The following is a 16,990-nucleotide window of genomic DNA, read 5'->3' as shown; positions in this document are numbered from 1 at the left end:
CTCCCTCCCTCTCTCTCTATCTCCCTCTCTCTCTCTCTTTCTTTCTGAGAAATCCACTGGGAAAGGCATTGTTTTGATCTGCGCGACATAAATGCATTTTCAAACAAGAGTCGCTAGGTGGCGATCTAGAGGGAGGGTTCAAAGCAGCGTGAGCGAAGCCTCTCTTCATAAAGTCCCGCTGCGGAAGAGGAAGCGGCACGTGCGGTGCTCTACGGTGGCCGAGAAGACTGCTTCTACTTCCTTACCCCTGACTACCTAAGCACCCCGGGAAGGTGCAGCGACAGTGGTTTTTGTAGTCGCAGCTCCGAGAAGGGCGTCCGGCCAGCCGGCACCATGGTGAAGGAGCAGTTTCGCGAGACGGATGTGGCTAAGAAAATGTAAGGACGCAGCCGGAGGGGTGGGGGTGAGGTGGAGGCTGAGGTCCCGGGTCCCCGAGGGTCCCAGGTGAGGGACAGTTGTTAAAGGAGCGAAGAAAGAAGTTCCAGGATGGGATTTCAGATCCTGGTGTGGGAGAGTTCCTTAGGTACAGTGGAGAAAGTGGGATGGATGGAACCGTGTCGGAACAGGTATTCTAGGCAAAGATGCCACCTCCCGAATCCCTGCGCTGATTCCTCTGGCAATCTTTTCGCTAAAAAGATTTAGCGAATCTTTTCCTCTGGCACGAGGAGACTGTGTATGCTGACTCAAGATTGCCAGCTAGAAAGTGGCCTCACAGGCGGCTAGGTGGCAGACTCAGAAACCAAGCTGGTATTCTGGGCTCTCTGTTTCAAAGCTTAACTATTAAGCCCTAGACCCTCCTTATGAGTTTTCAGTTTTTGTTTTTGGGGGTTTTGTTTGTTTGGAGGAGGAGGGAGGCTTAAGGCGAATCTTTTTTTTTTTCCTTCAACTTGCATAAGAGAGTGTATTGAGGCCAGTGTTCTGCACTAGGCGTTCTGCACGAATGCAGTCTTTCTGCTTGGTCTGTTGTAGAGTAGACAAATCAGCCATGGTTGTGGCAAATGCAGGGACAAGCAGAGGGGATATGGAGAGCACCAAGTGATGAATAAGTTGGGGCTCAGTGCAGACCAGGCCTCTTTTTAAAACGAGTACTGGAGGTACAGGGTGGGCAGATAGAAGTGGAGCAGGGGACGAATACTATGTGAGTCTTGAAAGTCCTGTCAAGCTTTTGGAATGTTTGCTTAGGACACAGTTTGAGGTCATGACAGTGATCCAGACTGGCAATGATGATGACTTGAGCTGGGACCAGAGGTCTGAGGGTGGATGTGGGGACATTGGAGAGAAGTGGATTTAAAGGGGCATAGGGCATAAAATGGAAGAGAGAAGTAGAGACAGAGGTAGGAAAGAGATGAGAGTGATAGAATTCTGTGTGGGTTACCATTCACTGGGACAGGCATCTTACCTGGGTGACCTCCCAGCTTTTCTCAGTGTCCACCCATAAGGATCCTCACACAGCACCCCAGGGATGCTCTTAGAAGGCAGATGAGGTCAGGTTAGATGGCACAAGCCTATAGTCACAACACTCAGGCCAAGGCAGGAAGTCAGGAGTTTAAGACTAGCCCAAGCTACAGAGCAAGACCCTCCATTTCAAAGTGGAACTAGATCTGTGTCACTTGGATCCTCTAGCAGCTCTCGATAACACTGACACTTGATTCCGTCCTAATTCCCAGCCCTGTTCCCCTGCAGGCCTTACTGGGTTCATCTTGTCCCCTTAGCTGTCTGTCCACCGCTGCGCCACTTGATGTGATTCTTTGATGATGCCCAGTGTGTGTGGGCCCAGGGACCTTTACCTTCTCCTTCAGATGTTCATTCTCCTAATTGCCGCTTCCTACTTAGAATTCAGCTGGAAGGTTACCTCTGCAGAGGGGCATGCTGACCAGACCCTGGTGTACCATTCCATATCATTTTAATTCTCTCTATCTTTTATGAATAGTTAACACTCCATGGGACATTGGTTCCAAGCCCCACCACCACTCCAAACAGATAGTTAACTCTCAAGATGTTAAGTCTTTCATTCAAAGCAGGACAGTATCTCTAGAGAAACTCTTTGTCTTTGTACATTGTTGTTTGACTGTGTTTCTTAGAAAATAGCAAAGGGGAGGAAGTCGGTACATGTGTGATATAGACATAGCTTTTCAGATACACTGATTTGGAAATGCCCATGCCCATTTGGCTAGAGTCAGCCAACGTAAAGAGGTTTGGAAGACGTCTCTATATACAAAGGACATCCCTGGGAGGATTGTGCAATGAAAAGAAGAGGAGGGGTGTGACCCAGAATGGGGGAGGGGGTCCAATATCTAAGTGATAGCAATGGAAGAAGAAACCTCAAAAGACACTAAAAGACTAAATGAAGACAGTACAGAAGGAGAGTGTACAGAGAGGAGAGGACACTTGGAGTGTCGGGAACCCTGAGAGCATAGACAGGGAAGAGAGTGGGGGTGAACCACCGGTGCCTGCAGAACAGTAACATGAAAAAGTGTGTTCATCATTAGGCTACCCACCAAGGGAGAGACCTTGAGCAATAACATTTCATGAGGAAAATAGAAAATTTCCCATACGATAAAGGGGTATTTTGAAGGAAGACCCAGTTATTAAACTATATTTGGGTCTGGTGGAATGAGCTTGTCCATTGAGTTGGAGGGCAGGTTGGTTTTGGTTGTTTCCGTGTGTGTGCCTAGATCCATGGGCTTTCATATACCTTTTCCCTGTTTGCTCCCACTGCAGAAGCCATATCTGTTTTGGAATGAAGTCCCCTGAGGAGATGCGCCAGCAGGCACATATCCAGGTTGTCAGTAAGAACCTGTACAGCCAAGACAACAACCACGCCCCCTTGTTGTATGGAGTGCTTGACCACAGAATGGTAAGGCCCTGTCCCTCCCAGTGTTCCACAGTTGACACACTCAGTCAGTTGGCTTGCCATATAAAAAGGAGCCAGGGTTTCTCCCCCTCCCCTACCCTCCCCTTCCCCTGCATATCTGAGTCTGAATCAGGAACTCTAGCCTTTGTGGGACCCATATGGACACTCTGGCTTTCCAGCGGGTTGTGAGTTATGAGGATTGGGCCCCTTTCTTGTGCTCTCCACTAATGGCTGGGTGTTCTTTCCCCCAAAGGGTACAAGTGAAAAGGATCGGCCTTGTGAGACCTGTGGGAAGAACTTGGCCGACTGTCTAGGCCACTATGGGTACATTGATCTAGAGTTACCATGCTTTCATGTCGGGTACTTCAGAGCTGTCATTGGCATCTTACAGGTAAGCAAGGGAGAAGTTCAGCAGTGCTTACTCAGGGGCATTGTAGTGAATCTGGGAACTGTGACTGAGGAGGGATATATCCAGGAGAAGTTTCTATACTAAGCACGTAGTGTTATAATCTTGCATTATGTTAAATTTCTTACAGATTCCGTAATATTCTGTTTTCCTTGAGAAAGTAATAGCTGGCAGAGGAATTGGCTTAATGGGTAAAGGCATTTGATGCCAATCTGAGCACCTGGGTTCAATTGCCAGGTCCCATGTTGTTGAAGGAGAGAACTGACTCTTAATGTCCTCTGATCTTCACACATAAATACACATAAAGTCACATCTTCACACTGAAATAAATACATGTTAAAAGAAAAAAAAAATCCACCCAAGTGGAAGTGGGAGTTTATTCATTGCAAACAGTGCTAAGCTAGGCTTAACATATACTAATCTCAGCACTCAAGAAGCAGAAAAGGAGAATCCCAGGTCCAACACCAGCTGGGGCTGTGCAATGAAACCTTATCTTAAGGTCTTAAAAATCTAGATTCCAACTGTTAAAAACTATAGGAGTGGTGTGTACGTGTAATCACAGGGCTAGAGAGACAGAGACAGGAAGATTGCAAATTTGAAGCTAGCTTGAGACATGTGAGTTCAAGATCAGCCTGAACTAAATAACAAGATTCTGTCTCAAAAAACAAGGGCCAGCCGGGCGGTGGTGGCGCACGCCTTTAATCCCAGCACTTGGGAGGCAGAGGCAGGTGGATTTCTGAGTTCGAGAGTTCGAGGCTAGCCTGGTCTACAGAGTGAGTTCCAGGACAGCCAAGGCTACACACAGAGAAACCCTGTCTCGAAAAACAAAAAAACAAAACAAAACAAAACAAAAAACAAGGACCATAGGGCAGATATTGATAAACATGCCTAGCATAAGGCCCTAGCTTCAGTCTCAAACTCTGCACAACAATACTAACAGTTCTAACAATACAGAAAGCACAAAGAAGAATACAGCAACAGAATCTTGCCATCTGGCCTTGAGCACCGGTAATGTGCTGCGAACATGGGCTGCCTCTATGTGTAGATCTTGGTTCGTGATAATTCACTCCATGTACACAACAAAGCGGTGATGTTTAGTAGTATTATTTATTTAGTGTGTGTGTGTGTGTGTGTTTGGGCACTCAATGGGTATCAGAGGATAACTCACAGGAGTCAGTTTTCTCCTGCTGCCTTGTGGCTCCCAGGGATTGGACTCAGGTGATCAGGCTTGGCAGTTAGCACCATAGCCGGTGACCCATCTCGGTAGCTCCAGAGATGACATTTTTAAAGAGGAGGAATTTTTTAGCCTCTTATCTTTATCTCCATTCTGCTTATCCTTTGAAAGATGATCTGCAAAACCTGCTGCCACATTATGCTGTCCCAGGAAGAGAAGCAACAGTTTCTAGATTTCCTGAAGAGGCCTGGCCTAACCTACCTGCAGAAGCGAGGCCTGAAGAAGAAGATCTCAGATAAGTGCCGGAAGAAAAGCACTTGTCACTACTGTGGTGCCTTTAATGGTGAGGGGAATTCCCAGAGGATCACTGATGGCTCTTCTGCTCACTCTTTTTTTTTTTTTTCATGGATTGGTTCTGGATGATGTTTTTAAACCAGCTGTTTTCCTGTGAATTAGGATTATGGGTCCAGCAGCTGGTGTGTTCCTAGAAAATGTTCCTCTCCCTTTGACTGCCATAGCAGCTTTGTTTGACTATAACCTTTAGCCAGAAAAGCTGAGAACCTGACTTTTTTAACCCTTGGTAAATTAATTCACTCTCGTAGGTACCGTAAAGAAATGTGGTTTACTGAAGATAATTCATGAAAAATACAAGACAAACAAAAAAGTCGTGGATCCAATTGTATCAAACTTTCTGCAGTCCTTTGAGACGGCCATTGAACATAACAAGGAGGTTGAACCACTGCTGGGAAGGGCCCAGGTGAGCTGGAAGTGTATGCTGGCCCTTCACCTGCACCTCTCAAACATCATACAGGGGCATGCACATGCATACAAATGCACTCATACGCATCCCTTCCCTCTTCCTCTGCTCTCCATCCCCAGTACATTCTTCAAAAAGTAACGAGGGTTTTATATTGACTTTCCCCATAGCAGCTCCCAGGACTGTGATAGGTGTATGTCTGGTACAAAGTTTATTTGAATTGGCTTTGTAACTCCACTTGTTTGTGAATTCCCTTTAGTGTTTTTCTTTCCTAGTGGGGGTGGGGAGGGTAGACAGGGTCTCAGGGTGTAGCCCAGAATTCTCCATTCCCATAACTTCCCAGTCTCCTAAGTGCTGGCATTGCAGGCTTGTGCTCCCACAAGCATGGGTGGAGCTGATTAGTCCAGCCCAGTGTATGCTGTTGTGGGTAGCACCACATGATTGAGTAGAAAAGGATCAATGGCAGTGGTTCTCAAGCAATACAGGTCCATAAGGAATTATAGTCTGTCCCCAAAAGACTAGTAAGTCCTCAAACTCATGTCACACAGTACACAGCCTGAGGTTGGTGACTAGTCCCTCGGTGGAGATCAGCAGTCTCCCACATCATCTCTGCCTGCTTGCCATGCTCCTTACCTATGGCTCCTGGTGTCTGCATCCTTGTGTAGGGTACAGTTGCCAGCAGCCTCTTCCCAGTGCCCCCAGCAGGCTGTTGAGTCTCTTGGAGAGCTGCTCTTGCTAATAAGTGGTTTCTAGACTTTCCAGTCCTCTGGCCTTTCAGTTTCATGACATTCCAGTGTCCTGTCTAGCTGTAACTGGTTCTCAGCTGAGGTCTGACCTCTCTCTATTCTTTTCCTACCATTTCTCAGTGCCCTTGAAGATTTCCTACCCTATTTTCTCAGATGGTAGGGAGGTGTTCATGGCTGGAAGACAGGAGTTACTTAACCAATGTCATCCCTCCTGTTCATAGTTGCCTTCCATGCTTTGGGGTCCTAATGGCAGTAGCTATTCAGATGTTTCTTTCTTACTTTGTTTCTCTCCTAGATATGTGTTAATGTCAACTTAAGTATAACATTTCATTATTAAAATGTAAGATTTAGTTAGTAAAATCCCAGAAAATTTAATAAGTGGAAAGCAAGCCACATAATGACTTTGGGGTGGGTTTGTTTGTTTGTTTGTTTTTTAAAAAAAGATTTATTTATTTATTTTATGTATGTGAGTACACTGTCACTTTTTAGACATGCCAGAAGAGGGCATCAGATCCCATTACAGATGGTTGTGAACGACCATGTAGTTACTGGGAATTGAACTCAGGACCTCTGGGAGAGCAGTCAGTGCTCTTAATCACTGAGCCATCTCTCCAGCCCCAATTTGATATTGCTTTTGAGACAAGGTCTTTCTATGTCAGTGGTTCTCAATCTGTGCATCTTAACTGCTGAGATGGAACAACCCTTTCTCAGGGGTCACCTGAGACCATCAGAAAACACAGTAACAAAATTACAGTTATGAATAGTAATGAAAATAATTTCATTGTTGGGGGTCACCACAACGTGAGGAACTGTATTAAAGGGTCAAAGCATTAGGAAAGTTGAGAACCACTGTTCTTTGTAGTCCTAGCTGTCCTGTAATTCAATATGTAGACCAGACTGGCCTGCCTCTGCCCCTGCTTCTCAAAAGCTGGGGTTAAAGGTGTGTGACACCATGCCTGGCTATATTCTTAGAGTTTTTAGATCTCTGATCACTTGTATAGTTCTTAATAAGTTAGCAACTCATAGCTTAACGTTTTTAATATAATATTGTTGATTCTTTAAGAAGTCCATATTTGCATACAATATATCTTCATTATATTCACCCTACTTTTCTTCTACATCCCCTCAGATCCATGGCATATCCCTTCCTAGCTTCATGTTCTCTGTCTCTTAAATAATCCATGAAGTCAAATTTATCAAGAGTGAGGTCATCACTGGATATGTGGCTCCTCCAGGAGCCACACCCTTAAAGAGAACTGGCTCTCCTTTCCATAAGGGCCATCAATTAGCAGGGGCTCCTCAGCTAGGAGTGGAGTCTTGTGAGCCCTGGCCCTCCTTCACAACATAACACTTACATTTAATGAGCTTAATTCAAAGGTAATACATGTAAGCTTATTAAGAAAAAAATTATAATAAAAAGAAAACAGAGAGTCAGTTAAGTGCTTGTAAAAGGACTTGTGATGAGTATCTGGAACCCAGATGTCGGGGGTAGCCAGAGAGATGCTTAGAATCCCAGCTCTGGAGAAGCAGAGACAGGGCTTGGCTGGCCAGCTAGCCCTAGGCAATTCTCCACTACGTAGCACGTTTGAGGCTATATGGGATCCTGTCTCCAAGCAAAGCAAACAGGGAAGGATAACCTTACCAACCTGAAAGAAACTAACCTACTATCCCTATTCCTTCCTACTTCTCATAGGAGAACTTGAATCCCTTAGTAGTTCTGAACTTGTTTAAGCGCATCCCAGCTGAAGATGTCCCTTTACTTCTGATGAACCCAGAAGCTGGAAAGCCCTCTGATTTGATTCTCACCCGACTTTTGGTGCCTCCCCTATGTATCAGACCTTCTGTTGTGAGTGATTTGAAGTCTGGAACCAATGAGGATGATCTGACAATGAAACTGACAGAGATCATTTTCCTAAATGATGTTATTAAAAAGGTCAGTGTTTCCTTCTCATTAACGTTTGCACCCTGCAGTGAGTGCATCTGGAGATGTTTGCTCAGTAAGATCCGAGAAGACTGAGCCAGCAGGCTTGTTTCTGATCTCTCTGTACTCATAGCATCGGATCTCCGGAGCCAAGACACAGATGATCATGGAGGACTGGGATTTCCTGCAGCTGCAGTGTGCCCTCTACATCAACAGTGAGCTCTCTGGCATCCCTCTCAACATGGCTCCTAAGAAGTGGACTCGAGGCTTTGTGCAGCGCCTGAAGGGGAAACAGGGTGTGTTCCTAACAAGATGTGCCATTGTTCCTGTTGAGGGAGTAGATGTCTGTTTGTTAACCACCAAACAGCACAGAGTGTGTCATGGGACTCACAGTATGTTTTGATTTATTTAGGTCGATTTAGAGGTAATCTGTCAGGGAAGAGGGTGGATTTTTCTGGCCGTACAGTGATCTCACCTGACCCTAACCTCCGGATTGATGAAGTAGCTGTGCCAGTTCATGTGGCCAAAATTTTAACTTTTCCTGAGAAAGTAAGTAGCATTCAGCTGCCTAGTTCTTTGTTTATGGTCCAGTGTTTTCATTTTGATAGTTCATGCTACACATAGAAGCAAATATCCAGAAACCCACACAGCTCTGTAAAAATATCTCATTCCTCTTTGTTTATGGGGGTTTTGTTTGTTTTTAAATGGATGCCCTGTTTTTGTGTATATCTTCACACCAGAAGGGGGCATCAGATCCCACTATAGATGGTGGTGATCCACCATGAGGTTCAGGACTCCTGGAAGAACAGTCAGTGCTCTTAACCCTTTAGCCATCTCTCCAGTTCATTTCACTTTAAACACAAACAGCCTCTGTAACATCTGCACTGGTACAGTCATAGTTGTAGGGGGTGGTTGTTGGGTGTTTGTTTGTTGTAGTGGTGGAGGTCTAACCTGGGACTACTTGTGCCAGGCACATAAACACGCAATCGTTTACTTGCACCCTGCACCACAGACCAAAAATGGCATCTCCCTGACTCTGAGGAGACAATTATTATCAAATAGCTATAGTCAATAATAGGGTTTTGTTTTGTTTTAGTTTTGTTTTTTAAGATTTTATTTATGTATGTGAGTATACATACATAAATAATACACATTAGAAGAGGGCAACAGACCCTATTACAGATGATTGTGAGCAACCATATGGTTGCTGGGAATTGAACTCAGGACTTCTGGAAGAGCAGTCAGTGCTCTTAACCACTGAGCTACCTCTCCAGTCTGCCAAAAATAGGTTTTATAAGTTTTGGTTTTGGTAAGGTGTGTTTTGTTTTGTTTTGTTTTGTTTTGTTTTGTTTTGTTTTGATACAGGGTCTCACTCTGTAGCTCTGACTGTCCTGTAACTCACTTTGTTGACCAGACTGACCTTGAATTCATAGAGCTTCTCCTGTCTCTGTCTGCCTAGTATTGGAATTAAAGGCGTGTGCCACACTGCCCAGCTCAGCTTTTTAAGGTTTTAAAGGGCTGATCGATAAAGAACTTAAGTTACTTTTTTTGTATTTTGTTTTTATTCTGTTGTGTATGTGTGTGTACACATGCATGCGTGAGTGCACGTGTCCTGTAGTGTGCATGCGAAAGGCAGAGCACAGTTTCAGGAGTCAGTTCTCTCCACAGTGAGTTCCAGTGATTGAGCTCTGGTCCTCAAACCTACTGGCAGGTGCTTTAACTAAAGCACGGTGGAGCTGTCTCACCAGCTCTTACCATAGTGCTGTCAGTTAGAGACAGCTGCAGATGAAAACACAAAGCTTTTTTATATTTGCAAAACAAAAGAATCAGCTTTTCCTTTTTATGTATTTTATTTTCTCTTTTTCCTAGTGCTAGAGATGGAACTGAGGCCTCATCTCAGGCTTATTCAGCAGTGTTTTAAAACAAAAAGTCCTGCCCTCTAGCTCAGGCTTCCCCCAAACATCAAAACCCACTCAATCTGTTTTCACTTCGGTCAGTGTTCCTTAACCATTTGGGTTGCACGTTTTAGAGATGTGTGCATGTTGAGATGCGTGACGGTTTGGGGAGTGCGGTATTCGGAGTATCTCTCTGTCATGCTTCCTGTTTATGAATGCATACATTCCCTCCTCTGTTCCCCACTTGTTTTTCCTACCAACAACACTTTGAACACCTTTGTTGGCTTAATCCCCATATTTTAAACTACTTATTTCACTGAAAACGTTTTCCTAAACAGTGCTATTAAATAAAATAGTCAGTGTTTCTTGGTTGCTTGTGCATTTTGTAGTCTAGCCATCCAAAAACTTCTGGCCCCACAATTGTCAAAATAATCAAAACAATCAGTTCTTCCTAGTTAGTTTTCTTGGGATGGGTTCTTAGTTTTTAAACTGTAGAATCACAGAGTCAAGGAGTTTGATCATTCAAAAGCTGTTGCTGGTCTGTAGCAGGCTGTAGCAGTCTGCATTCAGTTCATACTCTGTGAGTTTATATAAGATGGTGGTGACACCCAACCCTGCTCTGCATGGACATCTAGAGCACTGAAGGGCCTGCTTAGAAAAGCTTGCTGATTAGCCTTCGATTTACAGACAGCCTGGATCATCAGTGCTTGTGGTAAGCCAGTAACAATGTGCCCTCATTTGAATGAAAAATAATCTGATGCTTTCCCATGGAACTGCTGACTGAGAAGTTACAGAGTGTGGCTGGAGCAGGTCACGGCCTGTGGTGTTGCTGCCATGCCATATCTTCTAAGTCTTAGAGCCTAGTAGACTTTGGCAGATGAAGTTGCCACAGATTGCAGTCCAGTACAGTGTTGCACAGTGCAGTACGGTACAGAACAGATGAGGAGACTGAAGACTGAGAAGAGAGTTAGCCATGCCTCCTTAGATCTAGGCTCCTGTCTGCAGCTTGTTCTTAAACTTCAGTCAAGCCCTATGGTAGCTTTTTTCCTCTTAGAATCTATACAAGGAACAACTGAGTACTGTTGGCTAGCTTATGAAAGGAAAGACTGTTTCACTGTGGTTTTTATCACGGTTCCATAGGTGAACAAAGCAAACATCCATTTTTTGAGAAAACTGGTTCGAAATGGTCCTGATGTTCACCCAGGAGCCAATTTCATCCAACAGAGACACATGCAGATGAAAAGGTAATGCCTTCTCAGTTGAGTGGGATTAACTTGCTTTACAGTACTGCTACCAGGACCATGGCATGCATTCCAGATAGTGAGTGGCATTTTGGAGTGTAGAGAACTTAGTTCAGAGACCATATGTATCCTGCACCCTTAGGTTCCTGAAGTATGGAAATCGGGAAAAGATGGCTCAGGAGCTCAAGTTTGGTGACATTGTAGAGAGACACCTGATAGACGGAGACGTGGTGTTGTTCAACCGGCAGCCCTCACTGCACAAACTGAGCATCATGGCCCATCTGGTGAGTATGAGGTTGCCTCTCTTACTTCCTGCTGAGTGGGAACTTATAGGGTATACACAGAGCTGAATTCTGAGTGAGTTAAAATTGCTGGAAATCTCAAAGTTTTATAACTTTGAACTTTCCCTTTAGGTTTAAATAAAACTTACTTTAGCCTTTAAAATTTTGTGTGTGTGTGTGTGTGTGTGTGTGTGTGTGTGTGCACCATATGTGTGCAGGTACCTATAGTTACCCAAAGGGGGTATGGGACCCCTGAACTAGAGGACCAGGATGGGCTGGGAACCAAACGTGAGTGCTCTGGAATAGCAATGCTTCTAACCTCAGAACCGTCTGCAGCTCCCCGAGAGTTCTTCAGATGCGAGCTGTAAGAACCATACACGGCTCACAGTGGCACAGATCTAAGTGGGAGTTGTTGTGAAAAAGGCAGAAATGGTTTCAGTTTGCAAAGGCAAACGTATTGTGCACACAGCTTTATATAAAATAGGCAGAAAATCATCTGAGTTTGCTTTTTGCCTGTTAACTTAGCAACTAAAATGCTCGGGCAGTGGTGGTGCACGCCTTTAATCCCAGCACTTGGGAGGCAGAGGTAGGCAGATTTCTGAGTTCGAGGCCAGCCTGGTCTACAGAGTCAGTTCTAGGACAGCCAGGGCTATAACAGAACCCTGTCTCGAAAAAAAAAAAAAAAAAAGGCAACTAAAATGCTTAAAAGATTCGCTCAGCAGGCCTCTTGAAGAGTGTGGAGTGTCATGGGCTTACTAGCAGAAGCAGACAAGGCTTTGAAGAGCTGTGTCTGTGGGTCCTGCTACTGCTTTTCAACCCTTTGAGCTCGAAAGGAGCCTGAAGGGCTCAGACTCCGGTTCAGCTTTTGGCAGAACTAATGTATAGATGGTGCTGGTTATCATGTTGTTTGGGGAGGTTCATGTAATCTGCCCACCCACTCTTGCTGATGATAACCAAAAGATTCAAATACTGAGCCCACAAAGGGAACCCTAATTTCTAATTTCTTTCTGTTGTCATGTATTATCCAGACAAATTTTAATGAAAGTATTTCCTTTGCTGTTAGGGCAGCGGCTCACCCTGCAGTACAGTTCACAGAGGAAAGGCAGCATTCATGGCTAGTTCTTTCCCTTCCTTTTCAGTCTGGGGAGGTGGGACTCAGCCACTGCCAAGTTCCTTACTTGATAGGCTTAGGTTCTTTGTTCTTTGGCTTCCACCTGTTATAAACTCTGTGAAACTTTATGAATGCTTGGGTAGTATGGACTGTACATACCGTCTCCTGTGTTGGTATCTGCCTTAGAGTATGTTACATTGGTCTCCCAGAGCTTGTTGACTAAATCTACAAATGAGTAGGTTTACCACAAAAGAACATGTAGAAATCCTTTTCTTCTGGACATGCCTAAGTCCTTTTCATATTTCGTTTTGTTTGGTGTTCTACAGGCCAGGGTCAAGCCCCACCGGACCTTCAGATTCAATGAATGTGTCTGCACCCCCTACAATGCAGACTTCGATGGGGATGAAATGAACCTTCATCTTCCTCAGACAGAGGAAGCCAAAGCAGAGGCCCTTGTTCTCATGGGGGTAGGTAGTGGGACACTGCCTGTGAGAAGGGCTCCATATGAAATGGCAGTGCAGTCAATGCCAGGCTCAGCCGGGCGGGGGTGGCACATGACTTTAATCCCAGTGCTCAGGAGGCAGAGAAAGGTAGATCTCTGAATTCTGAGCCTGCTCTATAGAAAGAGTTCCAGGTTAGCCAGGGCTACACAGGGAAACTTTCTAAAAGAAGAGAAGGGAAGAAGTAGCCTAGCATGATGATGTGTCCCTGTAATTCCAGCACATAAGAACCTGAGCTACAGAGTGAGACTCAGCCTACTGGAGGTAGGGACAAGAACATTATGAGTTCAAGGCCAGCATGTACTACATGATTCTGTCTCAAAAAAGGGGGTGGGGGGGGGAAGTCCATCAGTTCTAGTATGGACCTTGTTGGGGGAAGGTGCCCTACTAAGTGGATTGCCTAGTAGCTTTTGGCACATATATGTTCTAAATTAAACTTTTCCTGAAGTGTTTTGCATGCTGCTTTGGCCTCTTAAACGGCACTTCACTATTTTCTAAACCTAGGTGAGTGGGTCTTGGCCCCACCGCAGACCCATTACTGTGTAGTGGCTTACAGTTGTGAAGTAAAAGGTCTTTGTCTGACAGGGTCTTGGAGGTAGTAAGGAGGCCCAGAAAACCCACAGTCACAGGAGCACTCCACGTCATCTCATTAAAGTTAGAAGATTCCTCCTCTGGAAACTTCTGTTTGTTCTCAAGTGCTGTTAGAACTTAACAGCTCAAACAAGAGAACTTTCTCAGTTCTGTTGTGAGCATGGTGAATGATGGACTTGGCTGATTTCCCTAACACTCAGGGAAGGGAGTTCTTAGCTGACAACACTTGTTAATGCTAGTGCTGGAAAAGCTGAGGCTGTGAGTTCCAGGCCAGCCTGGGCTACAGAATGAGTGCCTACTAGAGTTTTCTTTCCCTTGATAAGAAAACTACAAGGTAATAAGAATGCTGGGTAGAGACCTCTCGGCTCAACAGTCGTGTGGTGCAGGCTGCAGTGTCCAGCTAGAGTGTCTGACCTGTACTTGTTTCTCCTTCAGACCAAAGCGAACCTTGTAACCCCACGAAATGGGGAGCCACTCATTGCGGCCATTCAGGACTTCTTAACAGGTAAGTTTGTAAAGTCAACTTGAAAGGTGACTGAATTCTCTAGCCACAGTGATTCACATGATGGCCTGAACTGAACAGTATTCATGTATGCTATTTGTGTGTTAGTTTGAGACAGGGTCCCCTGTATGGCTTAGGCTGGGCTGGTGCTCAGAATCCTGTCCCACACTTCCAGATGTCAGGGTTGTAGATGTGCACCTCTGTGCTCTGCCCTGTGTTTAGATTTGTCATTTGCCCTTGAGCTTGCTGGAAGTCTTTTTTATTAACTAGTTGTTTAATCATTTGATTCTGGGTAGACTCACTGAGCTGTACCAACATTCCATTTATTTATCTGTTGTTTCTTTTGTGGTGGAGGATTAGAGAGAGGAGGTTGGGGCAGGGGGCATTGCTTCAGGTAGGCTGAGTCTGAGTCTGGGGAATTCGGTGAGACTTCATATAGGCTGAACTTGGGGAGCAATTTGGAAGGTCTTCATGTAGGCTGAGTATGTGTTGGGAGATGTTTATTAGGGCTTCATCTGGGCTGACTCTGAGTTTATGATGCAGCCAAGGCTGATCTTCCTGAAACTAGAGGTTCTCTAGGCCTAGTATCAGGCAGAGGCACCGCCACAGGGGAACTGAGGCAGGGGATGAAACAAAGCCACTTCACTTAACTTTGGAGTAGAGTAGGGCCACAGTCCGCACCTCCGTTTTAATTCTTCTCTTGGAAACAGACTTGAAGGTTAATAATGTGTGCGTTCCCCAAGTATGGTTCCTTTCCTTTTTGTGCTGATTCTTTGCCTTCTTAGGTGCCTACCTCCTCACCCTCAAGGACACTTTCTTTGATCGAGCCAAGGCTTGCCAGATCATCGCTTCAATACTGGTTGGCAAAGATGAAAAAATTAAAGTGCGCCTTCCACCCCCTACAATACTAAAGGTGTGTTGGGGTCCGTGTGGGTTGAGGGTGGAGTGGAGGGGACTGTGCTGCTGCTGGGCTTGCTTGTCCCCACTGCACCCTCTTGCCTTAGTGAAGTGGGCTGTGGTGAGAGCAGACCAGCCCTCATCTGCCCCCTCTTTCCTCCAGCCTGTCACTCTATGGACCGGAAAGCAGATCTTCAGTGTCATCCTCAGACCTAGTGATGACAATCCAGTGAGGGCCAACCTCCGAACCAAGGGCAAGCAGTACTGTGGCAAGGGGGAAGACCTCTGCACCAACGATTCCTGTGAGTGGAAGGAAGGGAGGAAATGGTAGGAGCAAGCAGATGGCCGAGAGTGAACCCCACTCTGTAAGCCCACCTCCATTGTTTCTACAAAGGCCCAGGAGGAAAGGTTTTCTTTAGGAAGTGTCAGTCTCCGTTCCTGTAGATAACAGAGATCCCGGGTCAGAGTGGTCCTTTTTAATGTTTTTGTCAATTAGTGCACTTTCTTTTTTTCTTGGGGAGAGGGGGTAGGGAGCAGGTGAGCATCAAAGTTTAAGTGATTATCATTACAATTGTTGTTATTATTATATATGCCTTTTAGACAATGTGTTCATTGTCTAACAGCACAACTACTAGGTGAGATTTTTAATGGAGATAAAGTCTCACACTGTAGCCCAAGCCGGCATGGAGCTGACAGCATCTTTCTGCTTCACTTCAGGAGAGCTAGCTGGCTCTTCAGTGGTGAGCAGTTCCACCTCGCTCTGTTTTGGTGCTGAGGATTGAACTCAGGGCCTCATGCATGATGCTACACCCCTCCTCAAGACTGATGTTTTTTTTTAAACTGATTTTACTTTGTCAGAAAGAAGTCTTGCTAACATGAAGATTCAGTTTAACAGAAAGAGGATTTAAATATAATTCATTTGAGTCTCAATAAAAACAGTGGCTCCGGGTGAGGTTCACAAGCAGTGGTTACTGTCTAGCACAATCGTTTTTAGCCCTCCCCAGCTCACTGGTAAGCAGTCCCTGGCATAGTGAGAATCAAACTCATTGTGGCTAGCAGGGCCTTGGGACTAGCTGTGTGAATCTCCAGGATGCTCTCCTGAGTTCTTGGAAGGTCAGAACTTCTACTGTGTCTAGTGTTTGGAGGGATACTGGTTCTTCTCATATTTGTTGCCTTCTCAGAAAACAAATTTTTAAGGAGAAATTCTTTGGCTGTACTTTGAATTTTCAAGATGTAAGCATTATTCTCAACCAGATAATTGTTCACTTAAATGCATTGTCAGTATCAACCTTCCAGATGTCACCATCCAGAACAGCGAGTTGATGTGCGGCAGCATGGACAAAGGGACCCTGGGCTCAGGATCCAAGAACAACATCTTCTACATCTTGCTACGAGACTGGGGGCAGAATGAGGCTGCCGATGCCATGTCTCGGCTTGCCAGGCTGGCTCCTGTCTACCTGTGTGAGTGTCTCAGTAGCTTCATGTTCCGTGTTAATGCTGCAGTAGGGAAAGGTGTAGTGTGTTACGAGTGTGCTCTTCCACTGCTTCATCCCCACACCCACACAGGACAGAATGTTAAGTCATTTGTGCATGTCTTAGTGAGGTTGACTTAGGGCTGCCATGTTGAGGATGAGAATTTGATTTCCTTTTTTTTCCTTTCTAGTCAGAACTTGCAGTAGCTTCCTGTTGTCTATAAATGGGTACACTGCATGAAAGGCCTTTTATGGGATGCTTCCCAGGTACTTGGGAAAGGTCTGCAGCCTCTAGGCTTCCCTTGCATCCCAACCAGATGATTCAGTATCAGCCTGCTGTGCTTACACGGCCCTCTTCTGCTTGCTCACACTTAGAGGGGTACAGTGTATATGTCAAGTGCTTTTGGTTTTCCATGATAGGGTTTCTCTGTGTATCCCTGCTGTCTTAGAACTTACTCTGTAGACCCTACTGGCCTCGAACTCACTGAGATCTACTTGCCTCTGTCTCCTGAGGGCTGAGATTAAAGGTGTGTGCCACTACCACCTGGCCATCTCAAGTGATTTTTGCATGTGTCCCAAATTGAGTTTCATTGCTTGTGTGTGTGTGTGTGTGTGTGTGTGTGTGTGTGTGTGTGTGTGTGT

The 16,990-nt window shown here is 45.3% G+C and overlaps 1 protein-coding gene across 1 annotated transcript in view; it reads left to right on the top strand.

Annotated features, from left to right (window-relative positions):
• The first annotated feature begins 197 nt into the window (after positions 1-197).
• The window catches only part of LOC114609702 (DNA-directed RNA polymerase III subunit RPC1), a 38,221-nt gene continuing 21,428 nt past the window's right edge, over positions 198-16,990 (top strand). Inside the window, exons 1-15 of the mRNA XM_028754104.1 lie at positions 198-377; positions 2,722-2,857; positions 3,108-3,245; positions 4,606-4,777; positions 5,037-5,191; positions 7,631-7,870; positions 7,992-8,154; positions 8,271-8,407; positions 10,894-10,997; positions 11,137-11,278; positions 12,713-12,853; positions 13,913-13,982; positions 14,765-14,892; positions 15,040-15,178; positions 16,173-16,337. Of these exons, the coding sequence (XP_028609937.1) occupies positions 334-377; positions 2,722-2,857; positions 3,108-3,245; positions 4,606-4,777; positions 5,037-5,191; positions 7,631-7,870; positions 7,992-8,154; positions 8,271-8,407; positions 10,894-10,997; positions 11,137-11,278; positions 12,713-12,853; positions 13,913-13,982; positions 14,765-14,892; positions 15,040-15,178; positions 16,173-16,337 (2,074 nt within the window). The 5' untranslated portion in view covers positions 198-333. The remainder of the gene's footprint in view (positions 378-2,721; positions 2,858-3,107; positions 3,246-4,605; positions 4,778-5,036; positions 5,192-7,630; positions 7,871-7,991; positions 8,155-8,270; positions 8,408-10,893; positions 10,998-11,136; positions 11,279-12,712; positions 12,854-13,912; positions 13,983-14,764; positions 14,893-15,039; positions 15,179-16,172; positions 16,338-16,990) is intronic.

Source organism: Grammomys surdaster, unplaced genomic scaffold (assembly GCF_004785775.1).
Source record: "Grammomys surdaster isolate TR1022 unplaced genomic scaffold, NIH_TR_1.0 125979, whole genome shotgun sequence".
NCBI classification, from domain to species: domain Eukaryota; kingdom Metazoa; phylum Chordata; class Mammalia; order Rodentia; family Muridae; genus Grammomys; species Grammomys surdaster.
The sequence above is the reverse complement of the archived record's forward strand: the minus strand, read 5'-3'. Positions and strand labels throughout refer to the sequence as shown.